Source organism: Rhinichthys klamathensis, unplaced genomic scaffold (assembly GCF_029890125.1).
Source record: "Rhinichthys klamathensis goyatoka isolate OS25496 unplaced genomic scaffold, OSU_Roscu_1.1 h1tg000078l_1, whole genome shotgun sequence".
In the NCBI taxonomy this organism is placed as follows: Eukaryota; Metazoa; Chordata; class Actinopteri; order Cypriniformes; family Leuciscidae; genus Rhinichthys; species Rhinichthys klamathensis.
The window spans coordinates 527,710-542,275 of NW_026606620.1; the positions used below are offsets into that span (position 1 = coordinate 527,710).

At 40.0% G+C, this 14,566-nt stretch overlaps 1 protein-coding gene across 1 annotated transcript in view; it reads left to right on the top strand.

Moving 5' to 3' along the window:
- The first annotated feature begins 5,478 nt into the window (after positions 1-5,478).
- frmd4a (FERM domain containing 4A) overlaps positions 5,479-14,566 on the top strand; it is a 177,036-nt gene continuing 167,948 nt past the window's right edge. The window contains exon 1 of the mRNA XM_056251180.1: positions 5,479-5,923. Coding sequence (XP_056107155.1) covers positions 5,879-5,923 — 45 coding nt within the window. The 5' untranslated portion in view covers positions 5,479-5,878. The remainder of the gene's footprint in view (positions 5,924-14,566) is intronic.

The following is a 14,566-nucleotide window of genomic DNA, read 5'->3' on the forward strand; positions in this document are numbered from 1 at the left end:
AGAGTGGCTAGGAAGGCTTTGAGGCCTCGGGCTTGATCTCGATCCTCGGCCGGGGCCCGCGCTGAGGGGGGCGGCGTCCAGCAGAGCGAGAGCGCGGTCTTTGGTCTCGGGCGTGGCGGCGCTGTGAAGCGGCGGCGGCGGGTGGTGCAGGTTGCGGCTGAGAGCTGCGAGCAGACGGCTGTTTAGAGCGGCCTGCAGCGGAGCTCGAGCGCTTCGGAAGGAAGTGCTTCATAGCCTGTGAAGTCTTCTGCACCTCCATGAATCTGTCCGCGAAATCTTTGACGGCAGATCCGAAGAGGGCCGCTGGTGAAATGGGCGCGTCAAAGAACACAGAGCGCTCGGCTTCCGTCATCTCGGACAGCGTCAACCATAAGTGTCTCTCAGCCACGGTGAGAGAGGCCATATTCCGCCCTATGGCCTGTGCAGCGGCTTTAGCAGCGCGAAGAGCGAGGTCTGTAGCGCTTGTCAGGTCCGCCACGCAGATCGCTTCGGGTCCTTCCTCGTCCATTTTAAGGAGAAGGTCGGCCTGGAAGATCTGCAGAATCGCCATAGTGTGCAGCGCTGAAACTGCTTGCCCGGCGGCGGTGTAAGCGCGTCCGTGCAAAGCTGACGTCACTCGGCAGGCTTTAGAGGGGAGCGTCGTGTGAGCTGGCTCCACAGGGGGAACGGAGAGGTATCCTCTGTCCTTCGCACCATCCACCGTGGAGAAAGCAGCCGAGGCAGAGGTACGCAGCCTGGCGGAGAAGGGGGCGTTCCACGACTTAGTCACTTCCTCGTGTAGTTCAGGGAGGAAGGGGGCGGGCCTTGACTTCGACGGAGCTTCGTCTTTCCCGAGAAAGCGTCCGTCCAGTCTGTTGCGCGGCGGTTGCGCGGGCGCCTCCCAATCGAGGCCGATGCTTTCTACGGCCTGAGAGAGCAGACGCATCAGCTCAGTCTCAATGCCGGTTCTCTTACCAGTAGTTTGGCGGGAAACGCTAGCGGAGGGGAGGTCCACGGAGCTCGCCCAATCCTCGCTATCGGATGCCAACAGAGAACACGCCTCGGTGGGTTCGTCGAACTCGTGGACGGACGCGGCGGCAGGCGGCAGGCCGTTGTCCGTCGGTGAGCGACTCGAGCGAAGCCGGCGAAGCTGGCGGGCGAACCGGCGAGCTTTGGCCGGCTGGAGAGAGCTCGGGAGCACGCTGGGTGCGGCGCTTCTTGCGGCGCGGCACCACGGCGGGCTGCGGTGAAGGCTCGGAGAATGATGCCAGGCGAGTCCTCAGAGTCAGCATAGGCAAAAGCTCGCAATGAGGGCATCCGCCGTCAGCGAGCGCGATGGCCGCGTGATCCTCACCCAGGCAGGACACACAGATGACATGGCGGTCTCCGTTGCTGAGTGGGGCGCGGCACGAGCCACAGTAAGGCATCTTTAAAAAGACGCAGCTCTTTTGTGACGAGAAGTGAAAGTCGCGTCAAGTAAGCGAGCTAACACTTCTCAGCAGAGTTAAATACAGAGGTATATAAAAGGATATAGCACGCCGGAAAGCGCAGCAGGTACGGCAGTTGAAGGCGGCGAGGCCAGCGACTCCAGAAGCTCGTCCCGCTGAAAAGCTTGCTTCGACGGCGCGGCTTCTCACTCCGGATCCAGCGATGCGTGTGCTTCGCTGAAGAGATGAAAATCAGCTTGTATCAGCCTAACGAGCATATTTATAGGGCAAGACCACGCCCTTTCTGGCGGGACGTGACGATATGGGCGCGGGTTGCCCCCATTGGTCATTACGTCACGCAAAGTCTCTCGATAGGCTGCTGCATTTGCCGCAAGAGCAACCAATAGGCGCGCGAGCTGTCTCGCCTGTGTCTGCTTGCTGCTGCAAAGCGTTTTACATTAATAAAAAATTAAGGATAATTTTTGGCTTCAATATCTCGTGGAAAAGAGGTTTTCCCCTAGCGTAAGCTATTACGCAGTACGAGAGATACTCTCGTAAGAGAACGGCACAGGTTTTGTGAGATTGGCTAAAAATGGCATAATCATAATTTAAAGACCACTGGGAATGTTTAAAAATAGCTCAAAATATGATCGGAGTGGGACTTTAAGTTATTTATTTGCTTGGTGCGGTGAGACTGTTTGCAAGTCTTCTATATCATCACTGAAGATGTTTTGCATATAAAAATTATTTTACCAGCAGCTGACATGCATTTTGCTTTATTACTTTTCACAGATATGATTTTTTTTGTTTTTGCCCAAAATGTGTTGCCCAAAACACAGCTACATTTTTGTCTGCAAAAAACTCATCCAAAATCATTTTAAAAAAGTAATAGTACAATCTGAGAGGTATCATTCAGGTAGCCTATACATCTATCGTGAGTTTAGCTATAGTCTTAACAATAAAATCAGATGCCAAAACTCGTTTATATAAGCTGAATCGTTTATGTAAATGAGACCTTTTCCACTCATGTATGTGACACATCTTGTTTATTTTCCAGACAGTTTAAAACGGCAGCAGGATTTGACTTCAAGCGTATCAAGACTGGCCTCTGCCCTCTTCTGGTTGGGATTTTTGATCTTTTCTTCATCTGACATTTAAAACCCCCACAGAGAGGAGAGATGAAGGCAAAGGGACAGAACATTCCCAGAGGTCTTCAACATACCTGAACTACACACTGTAAGTCCCCAGTAAGGGCCTAACAAGAGTGACATGTTACACTGGACTGGAGTAATGCTGCTGAAAATTCAGCTTTGCCATCACAGGGATAAATTACATTTAAAATAAAAATACAGTTATTTAGGGGCCAAGCAATGTAGGCCTTTTGCAATCGTTAGTTGTCGTCTTCTAATTCTTCTTCTTTTTCTTCCTCCTCTTTCTCTCTTGAGTCTATGGCAGCCCATAAAACTAAAAGTAGTAGAATTTGGCACACAGATAGAGGACAGTCTGAACATTTCTGGACAATTTTGGAGTCTCTAACTCAATCCCGGTAGCACCGCCAACCGTCCAAATTTGCACTCATGTTTATGCTAATAACTTTTGAACTGTATGGGCTTGAAACAACTTTTTTTCTCAGATTCCTTGGCTCAAGACGATTCGATTTGCATGACGTCATTTTCGTCATAAATTTTTTTTTGCCATTTTGAATTTTCCTTGAAAAACTACTTTTTCGAACGCCTCCTAGACCTTCTCCTAAATCGAACCAGATCATCTTCAGACAATGCCGACAAAAAACATGGAATTCAAGTTGATTAGTCAAACCGTTCTCAAAGAACTCAAACGAATTCTACAAAGAGAATGCCAAAGTGAACGTTAGGCTGTATCTCTGCAACACTTTAGCGTATTCAGACCAAACTTGGTGTGTGTTATGACAACCATGACCTCAGGGTACCTGCTCAGTTTTGGCACAGTGCCACCTAGTGATCAGGAGACTTAAAAAATATATATATTTGCTTATAACTTCTGTAAATAAATGCAGCCTTGGTGAACATAAGAGACTTCTTTCAAAAACAAATCAAATTTCAAAATCTTACTGACTGACAGTAGTGTTAAGTAATCTTTTTGGTATGCTTTTTAAAAGATAGACAATACAGGATGGACTGCACAAACTCTTCAAATATCGTGCTTATTGCCCAAAAAGATAAGATAGTAAGATAGATTAGCATAGAGTGTAAAAAAATAAGGAGACATGCAGTAGATAGCTTAGCTTAGCATTTGATCTTTTTGGACTAGACTGGAACTAGGTAGTGCATTGAATGCTTTTATTTCAAAAGAACAAGGAAAATTTTATTCCTCACATAACTGAAGCAAAAAAGACCAAAGTGTATCTTGACCACATCACTGCTGTCATATGAATTAAACCTCAGCATGCACTGTTTTGGCAGAGTTATTACCAAAAACAAAATGTACATGGGTTTTCATTCTGTCCTGGCAACACAGACCCTCTGCCACACCCGAACACCCCCACCTTGATGTCTCGAGTCAGTCAGTCAGACAGCGAGTGTGGCTTCATTTATCTTTGTTAGTCCACTGCTGCTCTGGAGGGATAATTAGTCCTGTGTGGGTTGGAAGAACCAGCCAAGGAAAAAAATGCGTGTGGAGAGAGAGAGAGAAAGAGGGAGACCCAGGTGTGTGAGCTTCTGTAAAACTACACAAAGCAAATCCTTTCAAAGGGATAGTGCTTTTAACCCTTTTGAGGTAGTGTCACATGGGACAACATCCCAAAAGGAAAAGCAGACTCTAAAAAGTGCTGCCTTCTCACCTTGTGGATTGTGTATGTGTGTGGAAAAGAGAGGGAGAGTTGCTATTTCTAATCATATGTTTGGGGAAAGTATGTTAGGTCCCCTGAGGCTCCTCTCACTATCCCTCTTTCCTTCTCATTCATTCATTGGACCAAGAACAAAAGCACAGATTAGATCTAGATTTTTACGGTTTCTGAAGAACATGTGATGCTTGCATAGCGAGAGATAGATATATAGATAGATAGGTAGATAGATAGATAGATTAAAAGTTATCGCCATGGTGCTGTGGGTTGTTACCAGGGTGTTTCTATGCATTTGCTCTGTACAATATTGCACAAGACAATATTGCACAATATTTTCATGATTTATCACAACTTTTTTCTTTTGACAAATCAACTTATATTCACTAATGTTGTTCAGAAAATAAAATATTTTGAGTTTCTGTTGAACTAATCTCTTTCTAACAACATTTTTTTAATTTGAACTACAAATTTTGACCTGCATGGCAACCAGGTTCCTCTTTGTTAGTTAAACCAACAATATTTTTTTACAGTGTAGGTTTTTTGATGGATTTTTAAGCTTGTTGGTTTGCAGTTGCTGCGAGTGGCTGCTGGGTGGTATCTTACTGGTGCTTTCCTGTGGAAAAGATGATGCTAGGGTGTTTTAGGTGGTTGCCAGGGTGTTACTATGCAGTTGCTAAGATAATCTGATGAGTTTTTTGCATATTGCTATGTAGTTGCTAGGTTGTTCTGGGTGGTTACTAAGGGGTTGCTTAAAGGCTCAAAAGTCTTTGATATTCTAGTCTAGATATGCCTCAGGTCCCTCTTTTAATGTAAATCTGTTTTGTTTTTTTCTCCGAAATTGCCATACCCTGATTTAAAGCACAAATGAAATGTGTTGGGTTAAACACTGGTTAATGGTTTGTTCAAATCCTTTACATTAAGTATAAACAATAGTAATACAGTAGCAAGCACTCATTCTTCTTCTGCATTATTCATTTTTTTTCTTTTAATTTAGGCAAAGTGATGCTATAACTGTCTACTGGCACTTACAAATCAATCCTTTTAGAGAAAGGGAAGGTGTGTGTGTTTGTATCTTAAGTGGCCTCATGGTACTTGATATGATTTCTGTGTTCATTGATGGGTGGGCACGCTCTCTCTCTCTCTCTCTCTCTCTCTCTCTCTCTCTCTCTCTCTCTCTCTCTCTCTCTCATTGCCGTGTTGGGTTGTATCAGTCGGATTTGTGAACGTGAGAGCGCATGTGTGTCTGCAGTGCTGCTTGGTCATTTGAAACGGCAGTCTCTGCCTCCTCTCGGACCGTATGTGTGTGCGAGTGCGTGCATGTGTGTGTCCGTCCTCAGGGAGGAGGGAGTCTAACAGGCTGTTGGAGATCAAAGAAGAGACGTTTCATTTGGATCAAGGACGAAGCTTGAACAGTGCTTTGGGATTTCTGAACGGAGGGGAAGACGCTGAGGAGAGAAGTAGGGAGCGTACGGCCACGGGAACGGGAAACTATTGTACAGTGTCCTGTGAAAGAGTATACAATACATTTCTTGAGCGTTAACTAAACATTGCCTGGACAATTTTGGTGGTGTTATAGAGCGTGACGATTGCCTTTAGGGTTTCGGCACGCTACTTGAACATTACTTAAACGCTTGTTTGCAGTATAGACATCATGGCTGTGCAACTGATGCCCGAATCTGCCGTCTGCCTGCTTATGGTGAGTACGGTGCTCTTTGAGCCAACTCTAATGCACACACTTAAACACACCCTCGGGATTTAGTTTTATGAACTAGCTGTCACATTTGACCTGATGGGTTTGACTGCTGCTCAGTCTTTCTTTTTTTTTTCTTTTTTACTTACACACACACAAAAGCAGAAGCACGTGCACTCTGCAGCACCGCCACCAAACGCTGACCGAATTGCAGCACGCCACACTAACATTGCAGTGAAAAACCTCTGACAGGTGCCCTGACATCAGCATCTAGGAACAAACCCTCGCCGTATGTCTTGTACAACTACCTCTGCTTCGAGAGAAATCTGGAGTTCAGCGGATGCACATTTGCAGAGTGTGCTTTTCAAACACTGGGGTCTTATTACTGCACGATGGGCTTCTTTTTATTAGTGCTGATTTTTGTTTCGCTGACTTTGTGTATGTGTGCGCACTCAACCTGTTTGGCTGAATAAGGTGTTTGGCCTCTTTTTTTTTTATCTGGGAATTGTGTGAAATCAGGTGGATGATGATTATTGATTGTGTGCACCTGTTTCAACACCGTTGAGTTTGTCTATTGTGCTTTTGAAAGGTGTGAAGAAAGGTTGTGAAGCTGAAAGAGAGAGGGGGTGTGGCGTAGACTGGTGTAGGATCACCTCTGGAAAGATAAGGAGAACGCATGTCACTCGCCTCACCCCTCTGCCCTACCTGTAACAGCTGTCTGTCTCCATGGAGATAGGCCACGGGAGATAGACAGGGAGAGAGAGAACGAGAGAGCAAAGTGCTCTGCAAATAAGCTTTCATCTTCTATTTCTCATTTTCTTTTATCTGCTTCTATCACCTCTGACACTGGAGTTCAGAATACCTTGGAATCAAATCCAAATCCACAATTGCTTCAGACGATCCATCCAGGGATGCAGTGATATAGGAATTTGGGCTGTTACTGATATGAGATGCACAAATAGCTTAAAGGGATAGTTCACCCAGAAATGAAAATGTTGTCATTTACTCACCCTCAAGTTGTACCAAACCTGTATTAGTTTCTTTCTTCTGTTGAACACAAAAGAAGATATTTTGAAGAATGTAGTTACTCAAACAGTTGACGGTAGCCATTGACTTCCATAGTAGGAAAAAAAAAATACTATGGAAGTCAATGGGGTCCATCGACTGTTTGAGTAACTACATTCTTCAAAATATCTTCTTTTGTGTTCAACAGAAGAAAGAAATTCATACAGGTCATTTAAAATGCTGTAATGTACAGTAAAAAAAAAAAATAAGAAGAATTGTGGATAACTGTGGATATCTATTTTTGTATGCTGGCATAGAATAAGTTTGCTGTTTGAACTGAAAAATCTTAACAATATATACCTTATTGATCATTGCTACTATTAGTTTTTTATGACGATGATATAATTTTTTATTTATAATAATACATTTTTTAATTTGTATGAAATTAGATAAATAATTGTCTATGAAAATTTCCTGGAGTATTTTTATTTAAATGACCTTTGCCGTTATCTAATGCGTCACATTATAATGTTGTTATGCCTAAATTCACTTGTAGCATTGATTTTAGATTTTAGTGTTTCATATAAAATATATTTCATTTATTTTAACAAAATAGTATAGAATTTATATATTCTAAAATTTCTATCTATCTATCGATTATCGAGATGTTTATACAGTATAAATATATATCTTCTGTTCTCCTTGTCCTTGTGAAGTTCTCTCGCTCTCTCTCTCAGTTTCTCATCGTTCAGAAATGTTGCCAGGACGGTCAGATGATTCACACATACACATTCGCACATGCGTGCCGTTTACATATAACCCCCATTCCAAATATAGACAGCTGAACGTGTTGAGTATTCCTAAAGGCTCTTCATCGCTCCTTGTTTTTAGGCAGAGATGATTGCATTTTCTTCGTATAATTTATTCATTATACTGCCTCAGTGGCTGTATGTTTTTATAAAGCCAGAGTGCACATTCATTACACAAGTACATCATGTTAAATCTTTGGTAACACGTGAAATATTAACATGATTTTGGGCTGCTTTTGGATGAATATTAATGATGTATCTGCAGTGAGCATTAATATTTCAGTCAGAACGTTAATTAAGATGCTTGACATTTGTAAGAGGCAAGAAACCACAATAAAACACAAGCATGAATCCATGGTAAACACTGTGGCTGTGTCATTCTCATTCTTTCTCACTCTGAGGGAGACATCTGAGGGTAAATGCCTGCCAACCAGGCCTCCTTCCTCTCGCTCTCCAATAAAAGCAGCAAACACTTCATATTTTCATTCATCTCCTGCATTTCTCTGAGACACTCAGACATGATTCAATGTCACGGTGACATCACTGCACACATCGTTTTCCTTTGAAGCATAAAAACCTAGACGGTAAAATATGATCAAAGTTATCGGTCGATCTCGGGGGATGCTGCAAATTATGCGCACGGTATGAACAGAAAACTGCCTCTTTTTTCGCTGTTTACGATTTGCATGTATCATGGGACTGTAGAATACTGTAGAATTCATAAATAAAAAAAGTAAAACTGAACATATTTAGCTGTTTTTTCCCCCCAGGACATTGCACTCGATCTGAGCAGTAAACTGGATTATTTTATTTGTCGTTTATAATTTGAATACATCATGGGACATTTTTTGGGTGATTCTACACACAGACACACACACATACACATTATAGTCTCACCAGGGCTGCATTTATTTGAATTAAAAAATAAAACCGTAACATTTGAAAATATTATTACAATTTAATATAACTTTTTAATTGTAATACATTTTAAAACGTAATTTATTCCTGTGATGGTAAAGCTGAATTTTCAGCATCATTTCTTCAGTGTCACATGATCCTTCAGAAATCATTCTTATATGCTGATTTGCTGCTCAAGAAACATTTCTTATTGTTGACAACAGTTGCTTAATATTTTTGTAACACCGTGATAGATTTTTTTCATGATTCTTTAAAGAATAGAGAGAACAGTATGCATTTAAAATGGAAATCTTTTGTAACATTATAAACATCTTTACTGTCAATTTTGATCAATTTAATGCATCCTTACTGAATAAAAGTATTAATTTCTGTAATACTCTGAATACATTTTTTGGGACAACATTAACACCTAATTAGCCTCTGTTTGTCTTATACAATCGAATATAAATAATAATAGCACTTAGCATTTCACCTGCATGTGATAATGCAGAATTCATGGATTTATGACACAATGTCTCAGATGGTGACACACCCACACGCCCCACACAGCATGCAGTTCCTGTACTAACCCATCTGTTCGATTACCATGGTTACAAAATGGTATACGACCCCACCTATCAGCTCCTCCTTAGCCATCTTGCCATCAAACTAAATCAATTTACAGAAACAGCCTGTGACTGAAGATGATCACTTAATAGGCTCATATCTTCTGCTTTGTCAAAATATTTTATTTATTGTTTACTCACTTTTACAGTGGCTCTGACAATTACTCACCATCACACGTCTCTCTCTTCTGATGAATACTTTATTAGTTTCAGTATCCTGCTGTCATATCATGTTATCACCAGCACAGTGTATGCAGCCTAACAACGCAAGCTTTCATTCTGAGAAAATCCGTTCCTTATGGGAACTGCATGTGCACATAAGTGGCATCTGCGTGCACTGTGCTCCATCATCAACCCATATCTCTTGCTCTGTACTATTTGTGTCTAGATCAATAGCCTTATCTGTCTGAGATCCTCTGGGATGTTCAGTACAGCTCTGCGACCATCAGAATCTCATTACGACTGCAGATAGTGGTTTTAAATGCATGCTGGTATTGGGCTGGCATTTTTATTTGTGTTGTGTGACTAGCGTTCCTGTAGCTTAAACAGTAGCACATGGCGCTTAGCAACTTCAAGGTCATGTGTTTGAGTCTGATGCGTGGATGAACTGAAAAAAGAAATGTATAGCTTGAGCTTTGAGTCACTTTTGATAAAAGCATCTGCCTGTAGCAGCATGTGAATGTGAGTGAATTGTTCAAAGTAGCAGTGAAATGGCATATAAATGATAAGGGACACTTAGGATAATCGGAGAGCTGGTAAAATAATTGAATACTTTTATCAGAATATCTAAAACAAGTTCATTTTGTCTGTGTCTATAAAATGTCGTATGATCTTTTGTCTAAAACTAGTGTTTATTTTTTTTTAGCTTTGTTTATTAATTATTCTTAATGGAATTATTCTTAAAGGTAGTTGAAGCTGCCTAAATATGGATTTTGGACCATTAAAAATGGTCATCATTCACTTGCATTACATGGAGAAAAATTCTGGAATGTTTTCCACTAAAACCTTAATTTCTCTTTGGCTGAGGAAAGAAAGTTATATACTGTACATCTTCTTGGATGGCCTTGAGGTGAGTAAATAATCAGGAAATCAGCGATTTTAAAACCGTGTTTAGATCACTGCAGTTTTAAAGAGAAAATACTCAGCAATGATGTTGACTTATAAATTTTCACATGGTTTGTCTTAAAGCATAATAAAAACACCACATAGACATATAAACAACATTTAAAAACTTGATTTTCACCACAGCGGGACTTTAACACAATACTTTAATTCCCAAAATAAACAAACAACAAAACGAAAATAAAGCGGCAATCCCTCACGGACAACTGCTGCATATAAACATAATAAAACCACAACATAAATGTCCCAGGCCTGGTCCTCTCTTGTCCTTCACTGTCGTCCCTCCTCCTTTTATCCATCCTGAGCTCCTCTGTGAGACACTCGAGACCGGTGTGGCGCTCAGGTCACGTTCATTAGCACTCTCTCCACCGGCCTCGCTCCGTTCCCACGGCTCTCGCCCCCGCCCTGCTTGCCACACTATTCCTTTAAGTTTAAACCGAATCGTGCATAATACAATATAGTAATGTTGCAAACGTTTCATAGTGAACGTGGTAGTTCTTAGCAAATTTGCATATTGGGATTGTTGTATTCGCTCTGACAGTCCCTGCAGAATAAGGACATTATATTCAAATGTAGCAGGGAACCTCTCAGGATATCTAAAAAAATATTTTTCCCCATTCCCATTCTTTCGTTTCCTCTCTCTAGCCTTATGACATTAAAGATCAGCTGCATAACACTTTACAGTGGAGAGTTTTTTGCTGTCCAACGGAGGATGCTGGGTGTATTTCACATTTTAAAAGGACTAGAGTTTCTTGGCCTTGAGTAGCATTTTGCATATTTGTCCTATAAAATGCAGTGGCAAAGGTGATGAGATAAGCAAATTCTGCCAATGAAAAGATTTCATGCGTTGAAAAGATTCCCATGAAATTTTAATTATTTGAACATGGTCTTTTAGCTTGAAAATCTTGCAAATTCAACAGCGTTTTGTATCAATTTATAATTGTATAAATTACAACAGTTTCTTCTTTCATGTTCTTAATCTTTTTCTTTCTACCAACATTTATTCAGACACCTTCAACATTTCTCACATTATCACAGTTTATTTAGAAAATGGTAATAAAATATGACAAGAACTCAGGGTTATCAAATCAGTTGATATTTCACTGGTTTTGGCCATCCTTTTGTTATAGACTGTCTCACAAATGAATTAGGTTCAACAGCTGTCCGCTGTTAAATTTAAGTACACAATTAGATAATACCAATTTAGGTCAACAAATTACCAAGCAATGCTTACTTTTGTTCAGTCTGTGGTGTAAAAAGGTCGCATTAGCAATTAAAGAAAAACACTTAAGCAAAACATGGTCAGGTCAAAGTGTCTGAATAATTTTTGGTCCCAAATTTGTGTAATTTTTACTGGTAGTCCACTGTATGAAGAATTTTGGGGTATAATATGTCACAGTTTACTTTATTTTGCTATCCTTACTTACATAAATGAACTATAAATGAACACTTACATAAATGTCCTGCACCCACTAGTAAAAAAATAATAATTTAAAAGTTTAATTTTTGATTTGACTGTATATTTGTCAAAAAAATCAAGTTCACTCAATAGATAAATTACTGTAGTAACAGTAATTGTTTTGGCAGAATCTAGTGTCCATTGTAAAAGATAGCAGTGAAAACATGCTCTACCTGCTCAGATGTTTGGACACTGTGGGCTTAAGCGCTGTCTGTTGAGACTCTTCTGAGAGAAACAGTTATATAGTCCACAGGGAGCTGTTGAGCGAGCATTTACTTTTATCTCCTGTGTTTATTATTTTATAACCTCTTTTCTGTCTTACCGGCTTTAGTGCAGTGCTTGAGAGATGCCATCCTTCACTGAAACATTTCTACAAGAAAAGTGTGTCAGCCACTTTACAACATAGCACTTCCTCAAAGTGTCTCTTGTGAGTGTAAAGGACGCCCTTCGTTAGGGTTTACAGTGTTGCTTTGGAGACGTTCTTAGTCATTTTTCAGAAGGTGTCAAGCTAGTCTCAGCTTCAGACAGCACACCCACTGACCGCCTACTGTAACAGTCCTTTCACAGAACACAACAAGAACTCACCAGCTCTGATTCTGATTGGTTGACTATCCGATACTATCTGATTGGTTTTGTATCAGTCTATCTGGAAACAAAGTTGTTTTAAAGGGGTCCTATTATTCCTTTTACTAAGTCTTGATTTTGTTTTTGGGGTGTACTAGAATATGTTTTCATGCTTGATTGTTCCAAAAACGTATTATTACAGCATTTCTCTCCCAGACTGGCTCGAACACACCTATTTCGATGAAGCCCCTCCTTCCGAAATACGAAATGTGCTGTGATTGGTCAGCTGGCCCAGTGTGTTGTGATTGGCAGCGTGATTTGTCTGAAAACTAAGGTAGTACAAAGAGTAATCGATCACAAAACCATGGTTCATTTTCCTAAATATAGCAGTGAACAGCCTTACAGAAGCGAGAGCTTATAAAAGCAACAGAAAACAAGCTGTTATAAAATGTGCAGCACACACACAGATACACATTGGGTTTATAATTTTCAGGAACAGTGTTTAAAATAAGTTTTAACCACTCTAAGTTCATCAGCCTTAGGAAGGTCAAACAAATGATTTTTGGCAACTTTTTGGAAAAAACAGCGTCTCTTCTCTAAAGCAGCTCGGCCAGGCCTGGTCCCTTTTCTGCGTAGCTATTCCGCGGGCGAAATTTATTTAAATGAGTACCATTGTGACTTCATAAGATCCGGAAAAATTGCGTTGTAGTCCAAATGAGCCGTTCATTGTAGTTCTTGTAAAGTGGATTCTGTTGAATAAAATATCTCTCTTTGGAGTGGACTATAAGCTTTGTAAACTTGCAGGTCTTTTTTATGCTCAAACAGCAACATTACACACCAACTAAAGTTGAAAAGTGGAAAAGCATAATATAACCCCTTTAAGGTACCAGGCTGCAAAAGTGAGCACTTTGAGGAAGATCAAGTTATTAATTAAGACACTTGGTAGCAAGTAAATTAAATATGCTCAAGAAAAAAACTATTCTAATTTGTTTGGAGTTTTGCACTTGCAGTCTTTTGACCATCGGCTTCAAGTTTGCTTCTTTTTGGGTCTATGCAAGACTACGTTGCAATTTTTATAACTGAGAGGTACATGTTCATGCCATTTATCTACATTTAATCATCCCCAATTATTTTGGTTGAAAATCATTACAAAGTCAACATGAAATCAAAGAGCTAATACAATTTATTGAAATAAAATCTAATGGCTTAATGCTACAGTCAGATAGTGAAGGATGCGATTAAAAAATACATGTACTATAAACCAGCAGTGCATTAATTCATTTGCTGGCAATCTAACTGAATTAAGGCATAAATATTAGTATTGTAATATTACAGTTTTATTTTACAGTACAATGGTAAAATTGCAATATATTTTATTTTGTTTAAATTTTTAATTTTTTTAGAATAATCACAACAAAAATCATTATTTTAGTCATATTTCGTTATTTTAGTCAAATTGAATTGGTCAAAAATAATAGGAATGTGGCATATGCAAACTTTTTAATAAGTGTTCACTTTATAGTTACTTAAAGAGGTTTGAGTACTTATAATTAAGAGTATACCCAGCTGTGAACACTTTTTTCCATATCGGTCATCAGAAATTATGGTTTGCACAAAAAAAAGCAGTCCGTTTTTTTTTTTATCAGATGTGTTCTGCAACAGAATCAGCCTAATCATTGTGGGAACAATTACCGTAAACCTTTCCAAGTAGCGCTATTAAGGCAATCTGGTGAAAATTCCTCTATTTTTTTCATACTGAAATATAATATATTGCAAAAAAAACAAAGTGTCAGTTTTTAAAGCAAGTTTCTTAACCCCCTGAAACAAATCTGCTTTTTGGCTGACGTCACCAGTCCATCTAATTTTACAAGCTCTCCTTTCCAACCATTTATCTTTGAACATCATTCATACCCATATTTCAGTCCAATCTATTCCCGTTGCATAAAACCAAGTCCCTGTCTACTTTTTCTCACATATAATATACTATTTTACTCGGAAATACATTTGATTACGGAACTTAAATGGGTTTTGAACATTTTTATGTTGACAATAGTATACGTACCATTTTTTATCTGTCTGATGATGTCACCTGTACATTAGGTCTCTTGTACATTACACACAGTACATTAAATGTAATCTGCCCTTGATTAAAGCAGCACAGAGCTCT